At 42.2% G+C, this 27,909-nt stretch overlaps 1 protein-coding gene across 4 annotated transcripts in view; it reads left to right on the top strand.

Moving 5' to 3' along the window:
• Positions 1-27,909, top strand: part of PITPNM3 (PITPNM family member 3) — a 61,102-nt gene that overhangs the window by 1,186 nt on the left and 32,007 nt on the right. Inside the window, exons 2-4 of one of the 4 annotated variants that reach the window (XM_032129958.1) lie at positions 11,969-12,171; positions 12,983-13,078; positions 20,701-20,808. In XM_032129958.1, the coding sequence (XP_031985849.1) occupies positions 13,018-13,078; positions 20,701-20,808 (169 nt within the window). In that variant the 5' untranslated portion in view covers positions 11,969-12,171; positions 12,983-13,017. Of the gene's footprint in view, positions 1-3,699; positions 4,317-4,718; positions 5,030-11,968; positions 12,172-12,982; positions 13,079-13,557; positions 13,654-20,700; positions 20,809-27,909 lie in introns of those variants that run through there. The other 3 variants (XM_032129957.1, XM_032129959.1, XM_032129960.1) reach the window with 3 other exon arrangements.

Here is a 27,909-nt window from a genome sequence, read left to right as displayed (position 1 = left end):
GATGCCAAAATCAACTTTTATTCTGGATGAGAACGTTGTGGCATTTGGCTGCCTTCTGGGAGCAGATATATGTGGAGAGTGAAGGCTTTAAATAAAATTCCCAACTTCACACTCTTCAGTCCTTCTGGAGGAACTTAACTAAGGTGCAGAAGAAAAGTTTGAGACATCTTACTTGTGTCTGCCTCATAGAAATTAAGCAATCCCAAATTTCTGTGGGCTTTAACCTCTTTTAGGGATCTGAGTTTATTTATTGCACTGACTAATTTTTACGTTTGGCTATTTGTTTCCTACTGTGAGTCAGATGTGAGAATAGCAATGTTATGAAAGTTCATGTCTGGGGATTTGGTCTTTAGTTGTTCTGAATTCTTGGTAGGGACAAGCTCTTAAGGTTTCAGTTGGAGTTTAGGCTCAGCAGGTGTCAGGATTTGGCCTTCAGTTTGGGGCAATCTGCAAAGAAACTGGTCTTCGTATTATAATTTTGCACCTACACCAGTGCAGGCAGCTGAATGAAAGCTAGTTCCCTGTCCAGGTGTTTTCACTGGAACTTTCATTTGCCTCTGATGTTTTTAAATGTGGCTGAAATTCAAGTGCAAGGTTACACTCTCTATAATTGTCTTTTGTCTTTCAATTGAGAAAATAAGCTTGTTCTGAATATGGAACTAAGTAGTACCAATTAAACTAAACATAAGGCAGCAACTGCTGACTCTGGCTTCCGTCTTCTGTTTCTGCAGCCAGTCTGAATATTTAGGCTGAGGGAATAAGCAGCCAAAGAGAACTGGGTGATCTGGAAGGAGACAGAGAGCAAGTAAACTTCAAAGGGGAAAAAGAACAGAGTGGTCAAGACTTCAGTGTGGATTTCTAACCACCTCAGGAGCACGTGCTTAGCAATGATTATATCTGCAGAAGGTGGCACCATGGGTGTCAGTTATTAATAGACTTGTTAAAATGCACATGCTGACTCTTTTTCTTTCTTCTTCCTCTTTTTTTTTTTTTTTTAACTTTCTCTAGCGATTTCTGTCCCTTTTTGAGCTGCCACAGAACAAAACGTCCATAGTATTGGTGAAACATAAATAGCATTGTTCAAATGGACCCAAACTGAGATGCTCAGGGGAGATCGTGCTGGGCTGTTCCATACAGACAACTCCTGGATCTGGCTTTTCCAATGTCCTGAAATTTGTCCAAAACAGAACCAACAGCATAAGATGAAGTCTGCCCAGAGAATGATGCAGTCCATAAACCAGAAGTCATGAAGTACCACATTTGTTTCCTTTATGAAACATCACCCTTTGCTTCTCCAACAGCCCTCATTAGCCTTGTGTCTGAATAGGGGGGAGTGCTGGTGCTAAAATACATGCTCTTGAGGTCTAGCGACTTTGCTTTTCTGTTTGCTGACAAAACTTGATGGCACATTTTTGTCTCATTATTTCTTCCTATGCATTACATATATGGTCCCACACTCTTTTCTTATATGGTACTGGTGAATAAGAGGGCCATGGGTGCTACTGAGAAAAGATATTCTGTAAGTTATTAGTCTGAGAGGGAGCAGAGTAACATTTATCATCATTATTTTTTGAATGCACTGGCCTCTTCTGACTGTCCCCATTTGTGGATTACTGACTTGTTCTGCGTTACACATTAATGATGGCATTTCCCTGCCTTACATCGATTTTGGAATGGAGCTTATGCATGGTGGGCTGTACAGCCAGTCTCTCCTTGTGCTCCTCTGCCTTACCTGGCTCACGGTATGACTGGAGTGAGCAGGTCCATGCAGGTCCATCATGCAGCGAGCCATCCCTGACCCTGGCTGGGTGCCCTGAGCTGTGGTCCCCCTGGCAGAGCTCGGCCACTTTGCAGTGTTGCTCCTGAGTGCAGGGTGAGCATTTGCCCTGGCTGAGGTCCATCTGTGCCTGAGGAAGCCCATGGAAACTGAGGCTGTCTTTGAAAACAGTTGCTGCACTGTAGAAGAGAAAAGCTCCACAGATGCTTCAAAAAATCCTGGTGTCACGGCTTCTCCCTCTCCCCTCGGCATTCCAGTTAGGAAACATGACTAAAAATAGCCTGCTGCCTAAAGCTCCCAGAGAGCTGTGCTGTCTGATTACTTCCTTAGCATTTAATTTCTGTTCTCATGAGTGTATCCAGGTTCTTGGTTGTGGCTTTTTTTGGTTTTGTTTTGTTGGGGTTTTTTTCCTAATACCCAGTCCCTCGTTTAACAAAAAAAGCCTGATTTAGGATCAAGCTGGTACTCATCAACAAATCTTGCATTTATCACAGTCCTTCCTTCTGCTGATATTTCCTAATATTTTGCTCTGCTATGGACTAGCAGCCAGGGTCTGGGAAGAAGGCTTCCTAGCAATGCATTAAGCCACTATAGCAATGTTTTTCTAAAACAGGCTGCCTTTTTCAAAATGAGTTTGGGAAACTGATAGACTTTTCCACATGAAAAGAATAGATGCCCTGTGCTTATCCCATGAAATGGAGAGACACTGAAATTTTATCACCGCTTTTCTGTATGGAAAAATCAGAACAGACTCAGTAAAGCAGAGCAAATATCAATAATATTATAGATTGGAGATTCTGGGCTACTCTTTAACAGTGGGGTAAATTATGGGGGAGAGGGGCAAGACAGGACAAAGTCCATACGGAAAGAATGAGATACCTAACCAGATACGCCTTTGGAGTTCAACATGCCTGAGTTCAAGAAGTTTTTAGACAATGCTCTCAGGCACATGGTGGGATTGTTGGGGTGTCCCACACAGGGCTAGGAGTTGGACTCGATGATCCTGATGGGTCCCTTCCAGCACAGCATATTTTGTGATTCCATGGTCTTTCTCTAGGATTACTTTCTTTGGTGGCTTAGTGACACTGTAGCACCTTTGGGAAAGCAATCCTTGGCAAATCTTTTAAAGAGGACTTATGTCCAACAGCAGAGGCAATGTGGCTCGAGGGCAAACTTTACAGCATGTCATAGCACTATCACCCATAGCTGGGGGAAGGTGGACCATAGTTTACTTGCAGCTGGCTCTGGAGGTGGGAACTGCTGGGCATTCTGGCTACCTATTCCACTTAAGGCTCAAGCAAAACCACTTAACTCGCCATGTTCTCAGGGGTATTTGCTGTGGCTCTTGAATGAACTGCTAAGCAATACCCCTAGCAAATCATGTAATTATACTTACCAAGTTGGTGTTGGCACAGAGCCTAGAAGTTGCTTTAGGACTTGATTGCATTATATTTGCTTGGCTCTTTAATAGTAGGGGTTTGGGAGCAAAACTTTTGTTCACTGCCCTTTATTTGGTGGTGTTCTGACACACTGCAGTATTATATAGTCCCTCCTAAGCTCTCTGCCAGCCTCCTCCCGTCGTTTCTACAAGGAGGGCTGTGACTTAAGACGTTCCTTAAGGTGAATTTCTCCCAGTTATTGGGGGTTCTAGAGAAGTTGGCTTCTCTGCTTTTAGAGATATGCTGCTAGTGAGGCTCTTGAAGAGGGACGAACCAAGTCTCACCCTGTAAGTTCCCTAATTCAGCTTTCAGCAGACTCTAAGCCACTTGCCTATGGCTGACTTAAAATGCAGCTTTGCAGTTGTTCAGCCACTGCATTGACACGGGGCTTGGCAACACCCGGAGGAATTTTGCTGTTAAAATCCAGAGCAGCCAGTCGCAGGAACGGCTTGCAGGGGCAGTGCCGCAGCAGCAGCCGAGCCGTGCGCGCCCCAGCACCACGGGCCGGGGCAGGGACAGCGTCACTGGGCTCCCCGGGCAGCTGAGGTTGGGTGCGGGGCAGCAGTGGGGCGCGGGTCTCAGCCCCCTCCTGCTCTGCCCGGCTGCAGCTCCGAGGGGCGCCAGGACGGCGAGGGAGCCCCGGCCCGTCCCCGGGGGGCGTGTCGTGTGGGCTGCGGGCGAGGCGAGCTCCGGGCGGAGGGTCCTTGCCGGCAGCGGCGAGGCGAGGCGAGACGCGTCGCCGAGCTCTTCTCCAGGGCGGGGTGCTGCTCGCACCTCGCGGCCGCTCTCTCCAGGCCGTTTATGCGTAGCCAAGTCCCCGTGCTGGCCCGGCCGACCCTCGCTCTCCGCTCTCACTGCGCCGTTAGCGACGGCGGCTGCGCCTTCAGCGGCGGGCGGGCGGCACCGGGCGGCGGCGGCGGCGTCTCCCGGCCGCGTCTCTCAACGCCGCAGGCAAGGGGGCGGCGCGGGGCCTCTGCTGAAAGCCGATGGGGCGCCGGAGAGCGGGGTGCCGGAGCGCCCAGCGGGCGAGCACCTGATAAGGCTGAGGACGGCTTGGCTGCGAGCGGGCAGCCCTGAAATGGCGAAAGCTCCACTCCCAGGTAAGTGCTGAGCTCGAGGGGCAGTCCCTAGGGTAGAGCGAGGCCGATGGGGCGGCCCCGAGGGGAGCGCGGGGCCCCAGGGGCACGGCGGGGATGGGGCTCCGGCGCGCTCCCCGCCCACCCGCGGCTCCGGGCCAGCCCCGTCTCCGCGTTCTTCGCCTTCGGCCCCGCGGAGCGGTGAACGCAAACTCGCGTGAACGAGGCGCGGATACATTTGTCCTCGTCGTCGTTATCGAGCACGGCCCGCTCTGCCTTCGGCGCCCGCATCTGCCGGTGTCGTGGTCGCGGCACGGCCGTGCGGATCTGCCGGAGCATCGCGGGCGCCCGCGCCAGTCGCCGCTGCCCGGCTTCCTTCCCGCCCTCCGGCGGTGCTGGTCCGGGAAGGGTCTCTCCTAGCTCCGGGGGAATTCCCTGGCTGCCGCCTGGTCGGGCCGGTGCTCGCTGCCGCCCACTCGGGAGGAGCAGACCGGGAGGCTGCAGCCGTGGTCGGAGAACAATACAGGTGTGCTGTTGGGTGTAATTTGCCGAAAGCCTGCGCTGCGCCTTGCCCATTCACGTGCTGTAACTCGTGCTTCCTCCGGAGCCTGAGCAATGTGGAGGTTGGAGGTCGGTTGGCTGGGACTGAGACCAGGGCTGGAGGATGCTCAGCAGCAGCAGCAGCAGCACCAGCACCCTGATGTCCCGTGCCCGGCGGCAGGTGCAGCCTTAACGAGGTAGCGTATGTTCTGTGTGCACAATGGCCAGAGCAGATGAGAGTGCAGTTGCTGATGCAGAAGTGGTTTTCTTATAGGTTGCATGCAGAACCCATTGCTGCTGCAGGTGAAGGCCTAACTGCTATGACTGAGTGGTCAGTATGTGACACTCGCCTGGTGTTCGGTGCCAGGTCCGGACACAGCTTTACAGCAGCGTGGCAATATTAAAGCTAAACCTAAAAGAGGATTTTTTTCCAGCACTGTTTATTTCTTTTACTCCCCCAAAGTAAGCATGGATTGGTGGCAGCCCAGAGATGTAATACTCAGGAACATGAGAGCATCAATAATTTCAGAGGATGCAAATATAGAATTGAACTAAATGGTTTTTTTCTGTCTTTGGAAGATGAAGTAGTAATCCAGTGGGGGAAAAGTCTCATTTTTTTTCTCTGGCATTAGTTTACAATCCTTTTAAGTTTGGTAAGAAAATAAGGGAGCATTGCTTTTGCTTTCTGTGATGCATGAGTAACGCAGCCTGCATACATAGCTTGCATATTCAAACAGTTTTGGACAGGAATTTTAAAGCATGGTACTTGTCTTGGATGTGATTTCACTGACAAACTATGTATTTTGATACAAGCTTTGTGATGTTGTCACTACTTATTGCAAAGAAAAGTAAGAGTAGACCATTCACAAAGGAGGTCTGGAAGAAACTATCTGCTCTAGGTGTAGGGAAAATGTGTTGCTTTTATAAATTGAGCCTACTGAGTTTATCAATGTGAGCTGCAATATGCACAATTATAAAAAATTGCATCTGTTTTGCTTGTATTACCCTACCTTGCAGCCCCTGCCAGTGCTGTAGCCTTACCTCAGATAGAAAGGAAGACCAAAATTGTAGTGAAAATGTGCGGTTTGGTCACTGTTGAATGACAGGTGTGCTTGTAAAGGGCTTTTAGACATGGTCCACACTTGACTCGTTTGAGTAGCCAGATCTCACCTAGTGAACTCCAGATCTTAAGCACTTGAAGTAGTCCCTGCACGGAAATGCGTGGGCATTTGCAAGAGTGTAGATTGTAAAACCACACAGAGACAATTGCAGATCACTACCTGACATGTCCCTGTGGGAGTTGTAGGGTATCTGCTCTTCATCTCCAGCTTCATTTTTAATAGAGCACAGTGACTCAAAAATCCCAGAATCTCTGCACTATGAAAGTAGAGACTTTCAATGTGTTGCAGGCAGTCCACCTACAGTCCTTGCAGGAAAAGGTTAGAGAATATTCATATCTTCTCTGGTTTTGGGGAGTAAGTTTGGAGGAGGTGATGACACTGCTGAGAGGGAGGGTGAAGTTAATTTCTGCTGTGGGGAAGCTGGCATCTGAAACATCATGAAACAGCTCTGGGAGATGTACCATGTTTACAGGAAAGTTCGATCTAGGTTTTGAAGTCTGAACAGTCATGTTAAACTTCTTCTCTCTCTTCGTCCACCTCACTAGTAATCCTGTAAAGTGCAAGACTGCAAATGTCACCGGTACCTTAAAATGGGGGCTTAAAGGCCTGCATGGCTTAGTTTCTCGATTTGTTTCCTGTACTCAATATTCAAATACATGCCTATCCTTACCAACTGGCAGTGGAGGGATGTACAGAGTAGACAACCAGGGATTTCTCACTGTGAAGTTGCTGTGAGATGATAGAAACCGAATGAGGAATGGGAGAGAGGAGTTGGTTGTGTTGGGCACTTCTGACCACAGTGGCATCTGGACTGTTCCATCAGTTAAGTCTTTCACTTCTTGACAAGAGAACCTGCAATTTATGTGGACTTTTTTCTGTCTGTAACTATATCTGGCTTTGTCCGCTCTGCATTTTGACAAGAGAACTTGACATCTTGACTTGATCTTCCACTTTTTTCGTCCCCATCCCCTTTGGCCTTTTTTGTTCTCTCCCTCTTGCCTCCCACTGTTATTTTTCTCCCTCTCCCCCTTTAGCCTCACAGTTTTGTAGGCCTCCTTCGTCAGCCCCTTCCACTTGCAGTGTGTTTCATTTCAGCTTCAACTGATTTTGTTTCAGTTCCAGTCTCTGCTGCAGATTCATTCCATGATTTTGGATGAGCTCTGTGTGGCCCTGCTATAAGTGATCGCAAATATGGTCCATCTTTTTTGGTGGTCAATGTGTAGGCAAGGACTTCCTCTGATCAGCATCTCCCTCTGTCTTGTATGAATTCCTGAGTCTTAGGAGTGCCTCCAGTAGTTAAATTCACATCCTTGTAACAGTTTTACATTTTCCAAATAGGAAATAAAACATAACTAGAAAATAATAGTGGGTGAACTTGGCCTCCAGTGAGTCTTAACTGCACAGTCACTAGGTAACACTGTGTGGGTAGCTCAGTTAAATCACTTAATGGGTAGGCAAGAAGCATCTGAAACCAGCAAAACAGAAAGAAGTATTATGCAACAGCAGTCAGTAGCAATAGCAAAGGTCATTCTTCCTACCCAGCATCTCTATCCAAATGGAAAAATGACTTGTGCTTTTTGATTTTATTAGGAAAACTGTCCCTGAATTCAAAATGGTACACTTCTAAAACAAGTTTTGACAAGTGGAAATGTTTTAATCTTTGCAATAAAGTCTATTTTTTATTATTTTTTAACTGAGATTAATTCAACCCTCAATATTTGACTATGTAAAAGACTGAGTTTCCAGTAGCTATGAGAACATTGTGTGCTGTTTCATCTCTACCTAGGTGTCGTGGTAGTATTCAGGAGTGGTTTTTTTATGATTGCCTGTCTTCTGGCATGTGCTTATGTCTAGGCTTGATTGGAAATTGGGAAATGTTTGTTACCAAGCAAAAGATGTAGAAAAAGGCTGGGCCTGCTGCAAAGCTTGAAATCTGTGATAGTATGACGGTGAAGTGAATAATATTTAATTAGTTTTACAGTAAAGCCCACTGCTGTAATTGCATCCAATGAAAACTGCTGCTCTTATCCCAAGCTGCTTGAATGCATCTTCCTGGCAGCTCTGGTGTGAGCACACCTGAGCTGGGATGGCCTCTGGAACCAGCCTGTAATGCTGCCAGTACACAAGGGGCTGGTATGACTGGCATTTGGGTCATCCTGCTTACTTTCCATCTGTCCTGTTTGCCTGACAAGGTAGCCAGTGATACGTGCATTGGTAAGGAGAAGAGGGAGATGTGGAGTGACTCTTACGGTGATGCTTCTGGACTGAGCCTACTGTGCTGCTACTCTGCCCTCACAAGTATGTTTTAGGAATGAAATCACTGCTCTTTCATTCCCAAAGTGTATGTGCTGGTCCTGCTCGTGAAGTGCTTCTGTAAACAGTGATGTGGTGACTCCAGTAATGGTTCTGTTTTTCTGTTGCAGTAAGTGTTTTTAAAAGCTATTTCAAAATGAGGAGAAGGCAGAACCAGTGACGAAAGGTAACATGGCTGTGGTTTCACAGCAGGGCTAGGCTTACTTCCTGCTGCATTTGAAAATTAATTTTCTGCTCATTAGATCCAGTAGCAGATTCAATCCCTGTCTTGGCAAAGTGTGCTTCCACCAGAGGGCATCATTTCCACAGGAAAATGTTCCTTCCTTTTTCCAGAAGATACTCCTGTGCTCCTCACGTTTAACCTCCAGGTGTTTGGCACCTAAGGACCTGGGGTCTGTAGTGTACAGTGTTGCTTTGTGCTGTCAGAATTGATGCCGGTTACTGGAATGGAAATGGAAAGTACATGCCTTTTCTTTCTCCTGACGTGGTATGCATTTTAAATATGATCTTTGCCTAACAAGTAATATTGAAGAAGCATTTTTGGGACCGGTAGCAGATCACGTGCTTATTATTGAGTGACAATGGTGAGCTGTTCTGTCTTAGGATGCTTGGGACTTAAAGGATGAGTGTGTTTTGGATACCAAGCCTTCTAAAGGTTATAGGAAAGTGATTGAAGTTGGGAATCAACAGCATTAGCTATGCAGTTTTCAGAGGAAAACCTTTGTTTCTTAAAGTGTTTTTCAGAGCCTCTTCAGCCTTACTTCCCTTCTTATATGTTTTTCTGTTTCCATTTCCTTAGTCCTGAGAAGGTTGGCTACAGACCAGTAGGGTCACTTCAGTTCCTCTTATGTTTTTCTTTTTTTTTTCTCTTTTAGAATCACCCTCATATCACATGGAATGAAATGTGCTCATGCACTGCTCAAACATCATATCATTGCTAGTTTGATAAAAAAAAAGAGGCACCTTGGAAAGAATTTGGGTTTATGTCCCCTGACCAGAGGAAGCTGGAGCTGATCTTCTCTTATGTATACTTTCCAACTGCTGTTGATTTCTTACAGAACTATGGTAAAACGAGCTCTGCTGGTGTTTGTGGGTCAAAGTGGAATTGGCATTTTCCATGGCTGTTCTGCTCCTTAGGTCTATTTGTGGAATATATCAGAGATTGCGTCATTTTAGTGGGTTGTTCCTTCTCTGAATGGACAGCATTAGAAGCTGCTGCTATGTGAGTGGGAACTGTTCCTTCTGCTGTTTGCTGGAATTATGTACAGTCACTAAACACCAAGGATGAAATTTGCCTCGCATTTGAATTAGGATGACGTGTACAGAGGTGCAATCTGACTTGCCTTCAACCGGAAGTGCGAGTGTTGCATAATAGAACATGGAACTATTTCTGTAGCAATTTTTAAGTCAAATAAGATCCTGACTCTTTTGCTGCCTATCACAAGATATTGTAGCTGATTGTATCTGTGGCTCTTCCCCTTATGGAAGCTGTTGTGCAGGATATAGGTTTCAGTTGTGATCCTTAGTTGTACATTGCAGGGGTAAGGAAATCAATATCTAACAAGAGTAAATTGGCTAATGAGTATGTTTATTATTTTGTAAGTCTAAAAATATTACTTTAACTGATTGCTTTTCACAAACATTCAAAAGTGATTTTGTTTTTAATTAGCCGTTTACACAGTGACTGCTACTGTGAGGTTGGGGTATATTGTGAAGCATAGTGAATCACAGACCCAGATCTAGTATATTGATGATGCGTGTGTATATGTATTATGGAATGGTATACATGTGGGAATACTGTTTTCTGTAGGTCCTACAAGAGTTGTCTTCAGGTGGATATGATAGCATCAGCCACAGAAAAAACTAAAATGTGAACAAAATTAGTGCAGGGAAAATTAAGAGATTGCTTTCCAACATTGCGTTTTACTCATGCATCACAGCACCTCCTCTCATGTCACCCAGATCACTGATGCAGCAAAGTACCAGTGAAATTCCAGCTATTCTTCATTGAAGAAAAAAATCAAGACTTTTTTTACTGAGGAAAATCCCTGATTGTAATTGTGAAAAACGAGGTTCACTCAATCTTAATTACAATTAATTACAGTTAGTGCTAGCCTAACTAGAGCATTCAGCTTCTGTTCATAATGCTGCAAGGATGGCTCTGCTCTTGTCTTCTCCCTAGCTTTTACTGTGGTTCTGTGCTCAGGGAAAGTCTCTTCCAGCTCCCTCCGTGACAGGTTGACTGTCACAACCTGCAGTTCTGTGCAGAGAGAACAGGTTAGATAGGAAACTTTACTTCTGCTTCTTCTAGAAGAAAAGCACCTGTGCGTTTCTATGGGCTCTCCATCTGCCTCTTGGAAATGTTACCCTTGTATCCTACTGTCCGTCTGTCGTGCTGCCCCAACAGCTTACGGGGAACTACTGTATGTACTTCCAGTGCAACTATTATGACTTGCAAATTGGTCATGTAGTGTTCAAAGCATTTCTACGTGCTTTCCCCTTCTATGATCAGAAATTGTGATCCTGAACAACTGAAATGAAAGTTGCTACCCTGGGTGCAAAAATCGCTGAAACCTGGCTGCTAAGAGTCAGCTGACTGATCTTATAAAGAGTAGGTTCACTGCCATAGAGGCATAAAGTGTCATTACCAAGGAGCTCGCCTGTGTTCTGAAGTAGGGCTGGTCTTTTCATTCTCTGAAGCAAAATTATAAAATAAAATATGCAGCAGTTGACAGTGTAAATCAAGTCAGTGAGTCCAGGTAATGCCAGTGTCTAATAAAATCAAGAAATGTTAATAGAGTCCTCTGAAGGTGCCTAATGCTAATCTGCTGGCACAGAAGGAAGCAGACTCAATAGCACCAATGTATGAGGGCAATGCAATGCAGTCCAGCCAGCAAATCAATCTAGATGTAGAGAGCTGTTGCAGTGAGCTTTATGCAGATTTGTGCTGCTGACTGTGGTTATGTTTAAGCTGCTTCTAAATCTAGAAGCATTCCCAGTGCAATATAATAAAACTGATGCTCCCAAGAACTTTTCTCATGGCCAGAATTTATGCCTGGATATTTGTGACTCTTTCCCCTGCCCTCCCTTCACATTCTGCATCAAACTCCAAGGTCCTTAGAACCATGAGCTTTTTTTGTGGGGTGAGTACTTCTACTGATTTTCAGCCAGGCTAGTGGCAGTTCTTCTCCAGGGAATTGCTCTTTACTTTGGAGTACTTTGGAAGTTTTTACAATTTTTTATTTGTATAGCCTCCTCCCTCCTTTTGTTCTCCCTCTCTCCCTCCCTCCCTTCCTCCCTCTGTCCAACCCTCCATACACCACTCCAGTATTTTTGTGGTGCCTCCCATCTTGTGCTTTTGAAATTTTGAAATGCCTTCTCTTCCGAGCATTGACCCAATGCAGACTTTTTGTCCTTAGAAGTTCAGAATAGTGTTCTTTCTACCACTATTTTGGTGACTATAGCAATACATTTTAGGGTGGATATGAATCTGAATGGAGGGACTCCATCAGCTGCCAGATACCACTGGACAGATTCCCAATACATGCTGTACTCTTGTAATGAATACTGACTCCTTAATAAACATTTTTTTAAACCATATTAAAATGCTATTAATTGATTATTATTTTTACTCACTTTATCTTGGTCAGCTAAAATCTGCTTCTTCTTACCACCCTTCACTTATATTTCTGATTAATTCAGCTATAGGTGGAGTAAATGAAAAACAAAAGGCTGTGACCTAGAGGCATGTTTTCTCCAGAATAATACAGAAGGATGCATCCTGTGTTTGAGTTGCTCTTTTACTACTGAGAGAAGAACGCTTTTGTGGCCAGGGGCTCAGGATATTAGAATCAGGTCTGATGTCATCATTTGCAGAAATGAATAAAACGAAGGACACTATTCTGGTGGGTAATGAGTGTCCTTTCTACAATAGTGTTGTTAGGGGTATGGTGGATTTGATCCCTGGTTCTCCACTGACTGTGGGGAGACTTTGTTGTTAATATAAGGAATATATTTCACTACTGCTTTCTAGTGTTGAGTTGCTCAGATGCAAGGAGAATTCAGATATTTAGACAAGTCTGGTTTACTAACTACAAATTAGTTTGAGTATGATAATCTATAAGGACCATCTAAGGTGTCATGACTATATCTGTTACTGTACTTATTCTAATGTGCTTTTGCCTTCGTCTTCAAATGGCAAGCTTCAAATAAAAGCCCCAGGCTCCAGCACAGCAAAGCTCTCTGGTGAAAGCAGTTCACTGAGTGAGAATTGAGTAGCTTGTCTGCAAATCTGTGAGCCAAATAAGACGGCACTTCTTTTAGGAGTTAAATTGAATTTAAGTGGGAGCTACTGCCATGTCCTGGGGAAATGCTGCTGTATGTCTTAGAAACAATGTGCAGTTTGAGTGTTGGAATGGAACAGCCAGATGAATTCAAAAGGAAGGAATTTATCTTTTGAGGTCACTGCATTGGCTGAAAGTGATGAAGGCTTATCTTTAACATGAACTTGTTTTAATCACTTTGGTTAAGTGGAAGTATTTTTTTTTTGCCATCCTGAGAGCTCTGGCTGGCTGACAGTTGAGATTAAAGTGTGCGTGATGACCATCCTCCTGAGGCACGTACGCAAACTGTTCATTAATGTGTTGGGTTGGGGTTTTTCTCTGGAGCAGAGGTGAGCATTCCCTCGTGTTAATGTGAGTCTCCTTGTATTTCCAGCTGGCCCGTGCCAATTTGGTGGTGCTCAGCGGCACATGCAGAATGTTCTCAGAGACTCTGTAGAGAGCTCCGATGATGAATTCTTCGATGCACGAGGTAAGTACACATTTTTGTTCTGCCCTCCCCATTCTTTCCCCCAATTTTGAAACAAGTAGCTAACCTCCTTTGTGGATGAACTGACAACATTGTCCTCATCAGACAAAACATCCATCAGTTCTTCTATCCAGGATTTGTGGATGGACCTAAATTTACAGGAGTTTGGTGAGGTGCTGGGGTGGATGAGTGAGCTGCCCTGAACTGAGTCTAGTGTCGGAAGCAGCAAGACACCACCAGTGCGGACCTCACGGGGTCTCTTGGGCCCAGGTCCTTCCCAGGTCAGACAGTGTATGACACTACAATGGGAGTGCTCTTGTTCGCAGTTCCTGAGGAAGGCCATGAGCATCCATGTTACTGATGGCCAGCTTTTAACACCAATGTCTTAGGTTTTCCGCTCTATAAAAACTTTCACTGGAGGGACTGGGACCTCTGCTTGTTCAAGGAACAATATTCAAATGCTTGTGGATTTAATCACAGGGTATTCTGACTTGGAAGGGACCCACAAGGATAATTGAGTCCAACTCCTAAGTGAATGGCCCATATGGGGATCAAACCTGTGACTCTAACCAGCTGAGGTAACTGAAGCATTCCCTACATCATCTGAGACCCTGAATCTTGACATGATCAGTAACATGCCGAGTTTTGAAGTGGGAGAAAAATCTGTAGGTTGTGTGCATACGCAATCCCCCTCCTCCAGTGGGAGACTGGGGCTCTGGTTTTGGTTCTGTTTAGGGTTTTTTTTAATATTTATAGGGATGCTGAGGCGTAAAGTCTGACTACATGTTATCTGGTGTCAGAAAGCCAGCTCATGCCTAGCCTGAAATCAGTTCAAATTTGCTCTTTTGAGCTGAGATTTAGCAGCCCTTCTCTACTTGAAGAGAGGTTTGAGAGCTTTCAGCTCTGCCTGTGTGCATGCACGAGTCTGTTTTTCAGAAAATACATTGCTGAACACTGATTATTTTCTCCTTGTTCTGAACCAAACAGCTGTCTTATCGGAAAGAGACTTTTAGCACAAGGATGTTCCAGCTGTCTGCACAGATAGAGGAAAGAAATATGGATGGTGTATAAGCTCATTTGTCTCTTTTAATCTTTATTGTCAGTTGGTAGGCACACAGACACTGCAGCTGGTACTCAGATGATCTTTCATTATTATGGGAATGTAAATTGTCATAGATACAAAACTGATATGGGTGTGTAACTGAGATTTTGGGGGAGAAGGTGTGTGTGGCATGTATGTGTGGATACATATTTTGTTTGCTTTGTTACCGGTAAGAATGGCAGCTTGTTTTGTTTGTTTTGGAGGCAAATGCAAAATCTCCATTTATGGTGTAATTTCTCATGAAAATGCGTGCCCTTGAAATACGTGTCAGTCTGTGGAAGTCTCTTCACCGAGAGAACTAGTCCCATGTGGACACTGGACTCTTTAGAGAGGCAGTATTAGGTAGTGGGTAAAAACCAGGTGGACTGTGGGTAGATGTGGGCTATTTTAGGGCACTGGTTTTTTGTGTCATATACAACTATTAATTTTATTTCTAGATTTTCATTTTTCCAGTGTTAAAACTATGAGAAATCTTTTCTGGCAGGTGAATGAAAATTAGAGTAGAATTTAAGAGGAAGCTGATGATGGTTGTTATTATTGAAGTACCTTGGAGGTGATTTCAGGCTTTTTGTGGCCTCCTGCAGAAGAAGCAAAGTTAACAGTTGATACCATGTTTGTGGTAAGATGCAGATGGTAGTATTGCTGTTCACAGGAGATCCTGTCACCACCTTCTGACCTACTTTAAATTCAAATGATCTCTGACCTCAGCAGTTACTCTGCATTTAGACTAGTCCAGCAGATGAGAATCTGACCTATCAGAAACATACCTTCTTTATAATTTCTTTATCTGTGCATTAGGCTTCTAATTTAGAATGTTAAGGGTTAGGGTTTTTTACTTCCTAAGTTTCTAACTAGCAGATGTTACAGACAAATGCTCTCTTGACACCTTTGCTAAAGATTCAAGTGGTGGCATGGAATATAGCTGTCTCCTTGTCCCGAGCTGAGTTTGCTTAGCCTGCATAAGAACTTTTGTCATTAGTTTTGCCTTCTTACCTTGAGCCTTATGGCACTGTCTTCTCTATCACTGTGTTCATACAAAGCTGAAGCCAATAAATACATGGTATATATTTCAAGCCAGTCTCTGTGTGTTCTTTCTCAAGATTCTTATTCATTAAAGGAGGCTAGGCTAGCTCTCTGCTAATTAAGAGCTGTTCTTAATTTGCTGAACTTTCCTCTCCTGAAATTAGATCTGTCTAATTTATTTAATTTTAAAATGCTCTGCTGTGCAACCTGAATATTATTTGGAAATGCTGCCAATGAACTGAGGTGGCAATTTGGGAGGTCTAAACACTCCTCAGCATGTTTGTGCTCTAAGGGATGTGATGTAAAATTCTGTTGTGCTCACCTGTCAAGGTGTGAGCATGCTGACTCTCATTCACTAAAGTATGTAAATTTTAAGAAGAGGCTGTATTGCAAATAGCTTGTGAATGTCTTGATGTCAAGATCTCTGTCTTCTGCTGCCTCAGTTTTTAGTGGGTGTCGTCACTTCTGGCAATTGTGGTATGTTGCTTGTTCTGCTCAGTGCAGATGGTGAAACTAATGTATAGGCAGTAAGTTATTACTGCACCAGATTAACACAATGCTTCAGCAATGTGAGGAAAGTTATCCTTTTCTTGGAGTTCATGCATGTTAATCATCCCTATCAAATTATTCCCTATCAAATTAAAACCAAAGTCAGCATTTGACTGCTTAAGTACTGTAAATTTGAGGTGTGTCATTTGAAGGGGATTTCTTAAATCTAATTTTTTCAGCATACCCAGGCTCTGAAAATGAGGAATACAGAAAATTACGTACAATCAGAATTGGAAAGATTTGGGGGAAAAGGAAGACAAAATCTGTTCAAAAATGTTTCCATTTCTAATGCTGTCCACTATGTATGTATAATATTTTATGTATTATATCTTAAATGTATTTTGGAGAAATGTCGTGGTACTCATAGTTTATGAGCACAGAATGCTGTGTGTAAAGTATATTGTATGGTAGGCTTTCCTTAAATACTTACATTTTAATGTCAAAAGTAGTCTATGTAGTCTGAAATGCTTGTAATGATAGTCACTATCATTTTTATAATGGTTACTTGAAATAAAATGTCACTGCTATGTAAGGATAATGAACAACATCTGTTACTGAGCTGTTAATCCCCTAATAACAGACTTTTAGTGAGAGATAATAATACCTGATAAATTACTTGCGCGGATTAAAATTAAATGTTCATTGGAGACATCTAAGCATGAAGAGAATGAGAGATGGTGATCTGTTCCCACTGGGTATTCAATGAGAATAGGATACCCAGATTGTTTAAGCTGCATTTAAATCTTAAGCTTTAGTGAGTGGAAGAGTTGGAAATAGAAAAGAAATACAGCCTGTGCTGATTTTCCTCCACACTGCCTTTGTGCTTTGCAATGTTCTACCGCATGCTTAAAATAGCTGTCATGATGATTTCAGTAATGTTTCCAAATTCCGTGTGAAGCTGGAGTTGTAACTTTGAGCACCAAATCATACTTCAGGTTTTTTCTCCAAAAAGAGAACCAAAATTATGATGTGTCAGACATTTTAGATGGTGTAGTTTTCTTTGATGTGAATAGATCAAAAATGTGATTAGATTCTGTCTTTGGGAGTATGATCACTTACTGTGCTTGATGGAATATTCTTTTGAATCATCAAGATCCATTGTTCAATAATGCTTTGAAAGGTCAGTTTGATGGCTGCATTTTTGGAGTTGGTGAGGCATGCATTGTAGACTGAGAACAAGAAATGCACTTGGAATTTGCTGGACATAGTCCATATTGAGTTGGCACAAGTATTTCCAAGTTTAGATTACTTGATAGCTAGCTTGCAAAGATGCTCTTCAAATCAAGTTTTGTTTAGATAGGTTTTCATTTCTTCGTGTCCTGTCACTGGTCACCAGAGAGCTGTCAGCACCTCCCTGTCCATGGCCCAGCCTGAGGAAGTTGCAGACTGCAATGAGGTCTCCTCCCAGTCTTCTCTTCTCCCAGCTGAACAAACCAAAGGACCTCAATCATTCCTCATTAATCTTGTCTTGAGGCCTTTCAGCATCTTGGTTGTCCTCCTCCAGATGCTTTCTAACAGCTTTAGATCTTTCTTGTATTGTGGTGCCCAAAACTGGACACAGGACTCGAGGTGAGGCTGCAGCAGAGCAGAGCGGGACGGTCGCCTTCCATCAGCAGCTGGGCTGCTGTGCCTGACGCACCCCAGGACACTGGTGGCCCTTTTGTTTGCCAGGATGCACTGTTGACTCGTATTCAATTTGCCATCGGCCTGAACCCTCAGATCGCTTTCTGCAGGGCTTCTCTTCAGCCTTTTCTCCCCCAGTTTGTAGGTATAACCAGGATTACCCCATCCCAGGTGCAGAATCTAGCACTTGCACGTGCTAAATTTCATATGGCTGGTGATTGCCCAGCTCTGTGGTCTATTCAGATCTCTCTGCAAGGCCTTGCTACCCTTGAGGCAGTCCATAGTCCTCCTAATTTAGGAAATCTCTGGTTTCTCCCAAACAGCCTTTCAGAAATAAGTGTATAAATGTCAGGAAAATAAATGTACACACAAACATAAATACTAGCAAAAGAGGCCGAAGGCATTTCTGCACTCAGAAGCTCCCTTGGTCATAAGGGAACTTGTGTCTTTGGTAGAGGAAAACACGTGTGTGGGCTGAAGTAATTTGCATTGTCAGTAGATTAAATTTAGCACCAAAGAAACAAGAGGAGTTTGTTTGTGCTGGAGTGAGGGAAACCTGTCCAGGAGAGAGACTGTGGCTTTCACCACCTAAAAATGAGGTAGCTTGTTACCCTTCTTCTGTCTCCAGCATAACATTTTCTGCAGTGTTTCTTACAAAATTTCTCTGGTACTTATACAGGGTGCTTCATCAATGTTTGATATTCTTGGCAGCTGCACAGTGCAGCTGGAGTTGAGTGCTGTGGAGTTTCTTCATGGGAGAATCTGGAAGCTATCCCACGTCTACCCATGTGTAATTTGTACTTCATAGACAGTCTGAAGTAGGAAACAGTGGGCACAGCAGTGGGCACCGTTAAAACATGGCAATAATGAGCTGCTTTTGTATTCTGAAAAACAGCTGGGGTCAAATCTCAGTTTCTCAAACAAAGAAGTTTCTGGCTCGCAGCCTTGTAAACAGAGAATCAAGCACCTGTGTTTGAGATGAAGCAGCTGTACATGTTTTGACTGTTGATTCATCTGTCATGGCTAACTGCTTAATTTAATGAAATCCATACAGAAAGGGAGAAGTAATATTTTACTGTTTAATATTGTAGTATAAATATATGTTATATTTGCTTTCCTTTGTTTCTTGCTTTCCATGTGTCAGGCCATAAGTTAGACAGGAATTTTACAGTGTCAACATGTAAAATGATATTTGGTGCAGGAAACGACCTTATAATTTAACTGCAACATACCTCTGATCACAGAAGATGAAAATTACAGCTGAGTACATTATCACAAAATTGTCAGAATATGAAATTCCACAGTTAACTAGCATTTTTCCTCAGATTTGAAAAGCTGCTCAAAGAAGCTTGCACATTCCCATTTGGCCATTTTATCAGACTTCCACAACAGACAGGCAAACACCCCCATACAGATCTCCCCACATGCCTGCCCCACAGCCTTTAAGCTGAGAAAAAAATCTTCCATAACACAGCCCTGGAGGCACATGTCTCTCAGTTGTTCTCAGTTCTTTTCACTGGTCTTCGTGCCTGCTGTACACACCTGCCAGTGTAAAGGGCCATCGGCTGTGCTGCTGCTGCTGCTGCTTGGTCTTCCAATGCCAAGACTGGAATTCGCTCAAGAAGAACAAAGCAGGAAAACAAAACGTCCAGCAGAGAACCATTACTGCCCATTTTTACCTATGGATGAAATGTTACACCTCTCAGCCGGACACTCACCATTAGGCCTTAAGGAGGTCTTGAGGGCTGTGTTTGTTCTATGCTGCTGCTAATTTGAACACTTTTCCATCTGTATGTGCAACTACACTGAAGGGCTGGTGTGAGGCTCAGGGGGGCAAGACACTTCTTGTTACTTCCAGTTGGCAGGAGGAACAGCAGTAAGGACTAAGCACAAAACATCACTGAAAATACCCATCATAGTTAGATTGACTGTAAAACCACTTGTGGAGGGAGGGAGGGAAGAGACCAAAACCACCATGGCTCCTTCCCTTCCTCCTTATAGAACTTCAAATAAATCAGCCTTTGAGAGAAAGTAACAAAAAACCTAAGCAAAATGCTGTGCTAAGTGGTTGGTTCTCTCTGCCTCAGGGAGCAGCTGAGATTGCATCAGATGTCAGGGGGCTTTGCTGGATCCCCCTTCTCTGATAAATCTGATAAATAACCTTTATCCTTGTTTGTTTGTAAAAGGCATGGCATACGGAGAGATAAGATATGGTGGTGACTATGAAGTGATTTATACAGTCCTTTATGCAGATCCATCTTTCTCCAGTACCAAGATCTCTCTAAATGAGAGAGGTACATATGAGAGAACGTGAAAGAACATAAATTTTTATATCATTTAGAGACCTACTGAAAGGTAGGTATTTGAAAATGATTATTTTAGCCAGAAATGTCCTGACTAAATTATTCTGTGTTTACTCCCATATTAGAGCCATTCTCTCTACAAAAGGCTGTAAGAGAGGACAGAATTTGACCCATTCTCTGAATCTGCCTTAACAAGTAAAGAATTGTTATTTCTTATTTTACTTATTTTTTTTTTCCTGTCTGCTCACCCTAGGTACAAAGACCATTCTGGGCTGTATCCAGCCAGACTGAAGTGCTTTTAGTAAATTTATTCAGAAAGGATTAATGCACCCTTCTTGCTAAATAGCTGTTAAATTGAAGGAAAATATTTTCCTACAGCTTCTAGGCCTGTTTGGTTTTGGGTTTGTTTTTTTACAAAAAAGAGTGAATATCTATCTGCAGGTTGGGTTTTGTGCTTTCCTACCCTGCTCCCTGGATGGGATCTCAATAAAAGAGATGGTTCTCTGTACTGTGAGCTTGGTTCCATTCCATTATGTCTCTGTGTCCCTAGATGAAAATGTAAAGTTTTATGTAGCACAGGCGGCTTTGATAAAAGGGGAAAAAATATTCTTGAAAAGTCTTGAACTGGTCTGTGTGTCCTTGCTTCCCTCTGCTCTGCCTTTTGAATGTTCTTAAAACAAACAAAAAAAAAATTAAAAAAAACAAACCCAAAACCAACCAACCACTTAAACAGTCAAGTGATTATTATAAACTTTGTTTTACAGTGACTGCTCAAGGCAAGAGAAAAAATTCAGACAGTCCTCTCTTTTCCATGTTTTTCCTGCACATAATCTGTGAAACATACAGGATCTCTGTAGATCATATGAGTAGGCAAGAAGCTTTCCTGGACAGTCCTGCATAACCTGTTATCTGTTCCCATTAGGAGCTCTAATGAGTGTTTATTTCTCTCTTAATTACTAGTTCTCACCCTGTCTTTTTTCTCTTGTTTGTCACAGTAATTTATTCTATTCTTTTTCCTGTTACAGAAGAGATGGTGGAAGGAAAAAGTGCTATTCTCATAGGCATGAGCCAGTGGAACTCAAATGACCTTGTTGAGCAGATAGAAACAATTGGGAAGCTTGAGGAAAATCAAGGTAATGTTTAGCTTGTATTACCTATTTGTTTAGAGTTAACAAGAACATCTGACTACCGAAGCAATTAATTTTTAGATACTATGTAAATGCTCTACAGAAGTAATGTAATTTTACAGCATCCCATAGTTAAAAGATTAACATGGATATCTAAGTAGCATTTTAGTGCTGAGAAATGAATTGCAATGATCTCTTTCAGGAGAAAACTTTGTCAGACCAGGTAATACAAATTTATTGGCTTCAGTGGGAAGTCAGTGTTGGACTCAGCTGAACAACTATGACATAGATTACAAGACTAAAACTTATTTTTTCTTGTGTTCAATGTGTGAGAGACTTCTTGTTGTCACCGGGTTATTTTGCTCCTTAAAGTCGACGAATCTTTATCTGGAATTTCTATGGAGAAGCATACTTTCAGGTATTTGGGGCCATTTTTATATAAATATATATGTAACTATGTACCAATGAAAGGAGTGGGAAATGGGCGCTGATACACCAGTAAGAATCTGGGACTTAGGGTAAAGGCCCAAGCACATCATAGTTATGCATTTAAATTCACTCCTGGTGCAAAGTATTCTGTCCATTACATGAAAGGAAATGCATGTACTCACCACTAGGAACAAATTCAGACTGGTGGATTTCAGTCCTCCAGCTATCTTGACATCATATCCTTACCTTAAATATATATTGTTAGTGATTCTAAGGTCGAAGTTATTGTTGGTTTGTTTTTGTATAGTGCAAGTGCAGTGAAGGTAAGTTGAGGTAAGGTGAGGAAGACTTTTTGTATACTTTGAATTTAGTATATGCTTTATATTGCATTACTTGAGGTTTTTATGGTGGGAAATGAGATTACTGTACACGTTAACTTGCAAACCAGGCAAATACTTTTTACAGAAAAAAATGTCATTCAATTCAAGCTAGTAATCTTAAATTCAAGCATGTAAACTTAAACCTATGTCAGCATTTTAAAGGGTGAAATCCTGAGGAAAAATGCAGGAGTATGCATTATCCATGAGGTCAAGACACATTTGTTTGAGACCAAACCTGCATAAGACTTCAAATAAGGTCATGTGAATATTAGGGTTGTCCTCTCTCCCTCAGTTGCTATCTCTTGTTATACTGGTCTTTTGTAAATGTGGGTTTGAGAGCTGGAACATACCATTTCTTATTTCTTTTCTCTCACACATGCAAATTAAAATATGAGAGAATCCAGAAACGTCTCAAGTGGATGAAGAACCACAGAGCTCCATAGGGAGATAATAAATGCTTGCCAGTGCAGTTGGAGTTTATCTGTATTGTTATGATTCAATCTCTGTATACGGCCAGCAGACTTTTCAGCTCTTCAGCCTTCATTTTGTCACCTCTTTCCCCTGTTCCCTCAGTTCAGTTTATTTTTTTAAAGAGTAGAAGAACTGCAGCTGCCAAGGAATGGCCAGTGCAGCTCGAGGCCAGGATACCTTGCCTTTGCCAGCTGAGCAGTGTCACACATCCATGGACATGAGCCAGCTTTAATTACACTGAACAGCAGTAACAAAAAGGTTGCAGCTTTAGTAGATCAGACTGCCCTTCCTGAGCTGGTAACTTCCACGCTAGGGAATTTTATTTACTTCTGCCTTGCTAACTGGTGAGCAGAAGCAGTTGGCATTTTCTGGGTCATTAACATAGACAGAACTACTGTATTACTTCGTGCAAGCTACATTGCAACATCAGACCTCTTTTTTTGGTCACATCTAATAAAATATGCAAGCTTGGAAGTTTTTCTTGTATTGAGCTTCTGGTTTTTTTCTGTGACTGTTTGGTTTTCTGCCTGTCCTCAGTGAACCGACCACTGTTGCTGGACAGCTCTGATTCTTGGCCATTTTACCAGAAATTATAGGACAGGTTTTATTTCATTACAATTGGTGAATATCCCAGAACCAAGTTTGCAAAGCCAAGATTTCAGAATTTAGCAAATGCCAAGCTTGAGATCTTAATGTGATCTTCATCAATTTCCTTTGTCTATTTGCCCCAACGCACTAGTTTTAATTACTTAGTAGTGTGATAGGAATGGATTGTATATCTCAGGTTTGCTTATGGTCCTCGACATGAGTAGCAAGAGAGGTTTTGTCTTTAATGATGGTGGGAGACGTCTTGAAGGAAAGTTTGTCTAGCAGTGAAGAGAAAGTGCTTGTGCATCTTTCTTGTCTGTGGATAGCTTTTTCATAAAAAAGCTTCCTATAGAAATTTAGAGAGATGTGAAGATGATCTTCAGAAGCATAGATGGATGAGTGAGTAGGAAGGTTGAAATGGTTGATTTAGATTATGTATTAAAATCACAGTAACAAGATATTTGCAGTAATGTGAGTTTGTGGTGTCGTTGTGGGAAAACAGGTAATTGGCATGTTTTTGTTTGGTTATTTCTTTTAAGGAAGAGAAATATACATCTTTGTAATATGTGACCGAGTTAAATAACATCTGAAACTTGGTGTGTACAATCTCTTTTTTTTTTTTTTTTTTTGACTGTGCATTCTTGCACAACTCATGGTTCTCAGGAGCACATAATTTCTGTCTTTCACTAGCAGGTGTACTTAATTATAGAGTGATTTGCATTGGAAAGGACCTTAAAGACCATCTTGTTCCAACTCCTTGCCATGGGCATGAACACCTTCCACTATCCCAGGTTGCTTCAAGCCCCATCCAACCTGTGCTTGAATATTTCCAGGGATGGGGCAGCTACAGTTTCTCTGGGCAACCTGTGCCAGTGCCTCAGCACCCTCAGAGGCATTAATTTCTTCCTAATGTCCAAACTAAACCTACTTTCAGTTTAAAGCCATTCTCTCTTGTCCTACCACTGCATGCCCACTGGCCTGCTGAACGGAAAAATCAACCAGGCTGTTATTCAAGGCCACAAGTCCTGCCAGAAGTGGGCTCCTTTTCTCTGGGCCCCGGGTCACAACATTTGTCACAATGTTTCCCTCTGCATCCAGTAAAGGATGGAGATTCTCCTTGGCCCTCTTTTTATGGCCGACATATTTGTAAAAAGCATTTAATGTTGTCTTTTATAGCAGTAGTTTGAAGACTAAGTTCTAGTTGAGCTTTTGCCCTTGCAATTTTCTCCCTCACAACAGCCCTGTAGTCTTCCCCAGTTGCTCGCCCCTTCTTTCAAAGGTGATGCACTCTCTTTTTTCCTCTGAGTTCAAGCCAAAGCTCTCTGATCAGCCAGGCTGGTCATCTTCTTTGCCAGCTCAGCCTGTGTTTTCCAAAATGTAAACGCTACAGAAACCCACACATGCACACACAAAAAAAGTGAAACAGGCAAAGCCCTAATGAATCTTGACTGTTTCCTTGTTTTAAAACCTAATTTATTTTAAAAAAAAGAAAAAGGCCGTATTTGGTATTTTTGTAGAAAATAAACAAGCAAGCAAACAAATAACAATGTAATTTCTGTAATAAAGCTTGCCACAAATGATGACTATTTGTTTAATACACCCTAATTAAATTTTAAGAGCCATTAGTCAATTTTGTCAGCAACATGCTACTATTTTACTCTGCAAGTCCAGTTAATTGAATTAAAATGCTTCAAATTAGGATGAATTCTCAGGTATATTGACAAAATACGATTTAATTTTTAGTTGTTTAAAACATAACTGACTGTAAAATGCCTGTGAAATTCACTTTTCCTGTGCTTCATATGCCACACATACAGACTGATGGATTGCTTTACTGGTTACCAGCAAAATACATGGACATGATCAGCTTTCACAACTGGAAATTTTCATATCAGGTGAGTGAACGGCCTTTCTTGGTCCCATTGCACAAGAGTAGGTTACACAGATCTTTTCATCTTTTACCAAATTGATTGTCTATCTGGAAAGTAGTGCTGACAGGAATATTGCTTTCTTTCTGGGAGTCATTTGAATTGCTGATTTAGATCAAATTTATTCTTCATATCCACCCCGCTACAAGATAGTGGATAGAGCTGGGAGATGCTACTGTTGTGCAAGTTGTATTTGGTCTGTGTTTGGAAACCTGCAATTCTTTCCCTTTCTGCACCACCTAGGATTGAGCTTTTCAATTTCTACTGATTTTTTTTTTTTAGTAACAAGCTTTGTGTTTCTCAGTGGACTATAAAATGCTGTTGAATTCACGACATGCACTATGACTCCCCACTACTCTATCTGCTCTTTGTAACTTCCCTTTAAAAAAATATTTCCTGAGATTTTAAGTGCAATAAATGCATCACTGAGTGATTTTTTTGTTTGGTTTTTTTTTTTTTTTTGTTCTCTAATATAGTATCTTTTGGATCTCATTTTTTCCCTATCTAGAGTAAGGGGGGAAAAAAGGCTGGTTTATTTGTGCAGCAGCCAGTTTCTAGGAGTGTCAGGAACAATTTCTTGTTGATTCCTTCAACTGCTCTCTCTGTTCTCCTGTCATAATAGCCACAAGGCACTGAACAGAACTGAAAGACTAGAATAACGTTTTTGGTTAAGATTAAGTTTGATATACATCTGTGGAGTAAGCTAATTTATAAAATCATAGAATATCTCAAGTTGCAAGGGACTCATAAGGATCAAGTCCAACTCTCTGCTCCTAACAGGACTCCCTAAAGCTAAACTGTATGACTGCATGGCAGGAGGTCGCAATTCGTATGTTCTGTTGTCTTATGTGCACAAGGCTGCTAGAAAGACAACTCGATGACAGTGATTCTTCTGTTTAGAGAAGGTTTGGTTTTGTTTTGGGCAGACTGCACGAGGAGTAGCTTTTCAGAGTGCACTAAGCTCCCAGAAATTGTATTGGGCATTCCAGAGCATTAAGCATATATGAAAATTCCTTTGTCTTGTCCCAGACTTCTTGAATTTCTGGTTAGGCCAAATTAATGCACGAGGTAAGACAATACCAGTCAGAAGGGTAAGATATACTGACAGCTGCTGCAAAAATTTACCGTGACCTTGCCCTGTAGATGAAGGTAGAGATAGGAAAGCAAATGAGAAAGTAATTGCTATTTTATTACTTTGTAGGACAGAAACAGTTTTTAGTTTGTCTGTGGAACAGTATTGCTTTATCTTTCCATCAAATTAAGAGTCTAACTAGTCTGGTATCATGGAGAAACATTACTGTGAGAGAGAAGTAATTAATCAACTTCAGGAGATTTTTCTTCATCAAATATTCAACTGGGTTGTTGCACAATAGGTACAAATCTTACATGTAAGAGGAAGGTTTAGCTACATCGTTCTTCAGGTTGATGTTTTTTCGGAAGGAGAAAGACTGTAGGCTTTCTGAAAACCATCTATGGTTTCTTGTGAAATAAAATTAATCCCAGTTTAGGTCAATAATAAAGGCTGTACAGTGTTTAACCCCTCTGAGGGCTGCCTTGCCTAATTTTGTCCACAGTGAATGTTCTGTGTAAACAAACTGCTCTCTTCCTTCCCTCCAGCAGCATGTGATCGACCCCTCCTCGTCATGCCCTCCTGGAGTCACATAATTAATTAAACGGTGTTTTTACATAGCTGACTGTGATGCTTATGCTGCTATTAAATTTATTGCAATAGCATCTGCTGCTGCCTATTAATATAAAGAGTGGCAAACAGAAAATTTGGCTTGGTGAACAGTAGAAGGGAAATATGGAAACTACAACAGTCATCAGCATTCCAAAATGCATCAGATTGCTCATATAAAAAACAGATTTTACTTCTAGCTGCAGGTTTTGGAGAGAAGCAGTGGATTGGATTTCTGCAAATCACTACTGTTAGCAGTTTATAGTAGGGCAGGTTACTAGTGTTGTACAACTGCTGTCATTTAATTTTGTGATGCTGTATGTTCTAGAATACAGCACAGAAGATGCATGCAAAATGGAGGAAGCTTAATCTACCTGCTAAGACATTTTTTACTGAGAGCTGAGTCCTGCTGCAGAGAGCATTGCTTTCCTTGCAGTCTCTCCCTTTTCATTTTTTAATCTGTATTAAGATCCGGTCCACATGCTGAAATCAGCATGTGTTCTTGCATCATTTTCACTGGGCCTAGAGTTTCCCTGGCTGCCATTCCCATGGAGAGGATCATACCATCTGTAGGTATATTGCCTCCTTTCCTTTCCCTCTGTTTTCCCAAGTTTGACATATCTATGCTCACACTGGTGTTACATTTGCTACAGCATTTTAAAAAAAAAATTAACAAAACAGATTTTTCTATTCAGAAGTTAATTTTCACAGTATTCTTGCTGAGGTGAAAGTCATGTTCTAAAGAGGAGCATCAATGTTGTTTGTTCCAGTGGTATGGTTATGTTGTTACACAAATTCAGATTATTAGAGCGCAGAAAGTCATGTATGCCATAAAGCTTGCTGGCACCTTTTTGGCCAGTATTGCAGGACTGGATGTGTGAGGGAAGAAAGAAGAGAACAATTCCCCTGGTATCTCCTTGGTCCTGAGGCACTCTGTTCTGCTGTGCTATCCTCTAACGCTGAACCCGTTATTGATGTAATCCCAGGTGAGAGCAGAACAAGAGACAAGAATTGTACAAAATGCCCTCTGACATCTCAGGAGCACATGTGTGCGTAATGGCTACAGCCTACAAATCTAATGTATGTATATTGGCGGTGTACCACGGCATGACACTAAAGGTAACTTTGTGACTCTTATTTTTACCTGCAGCTGCTTTCTCCGAAGAGTACAGAAGGTTATTTCTACTGGTTTTACCAATCTTTTGTGGGACAATAAGGTGGCTTCTATTCTGGTTTCAACACTGCCCAAAAAACACCTTCCTGATTTTTTTTTTAATTTTATTTTTTTTTAGTAGCATGCAAGTAAGAGTACTTGCAGATCATCCTTCAATTCTGGGACAGAGAAGTGGCATTTTTTTCAGAATCTGTTAAATATATTGTGTGATGAAAAATAAAGTAACTGTCTGTTTCTTAAACCTACCAAATAAAAATTAATTTTAGTTCTGTAGTGGACGTCTCTTCAGTATCTGTCGAGAGCTGTTCTTTTGCGATGTAGAGTTTCTATCTGCACAGCCATTCAAAGCTGCCACAGGAAGGAATTTTATTCATGAAACCCATTGTTGTACATGTTGTAATTTGTGGGATTGTGTATACAAGCACTTCAGAAAGCTGGTCTGTGCTCTTGGCACGGAGG

Source organism: Corvus moneduloides, chromosome 20 (genome assembly GCF_009650955.1).
Source record: "Corvus moneduloides isolate bCorMon1 chromosome 20, bCorMon1.pri, whole genome shotgun sequence".
Taxonomy (NCBI): domain Eukaryota; kingdom Metazoa; phylum Chordata; class Aves; order Passeriformes; family Corvidae; genus Corvus; species Corvus moneduloides.
Note: the sequence above shows the minus strand (reverse complement) of the source record. Positions and strands in the feature narration are given on the sequence as shown.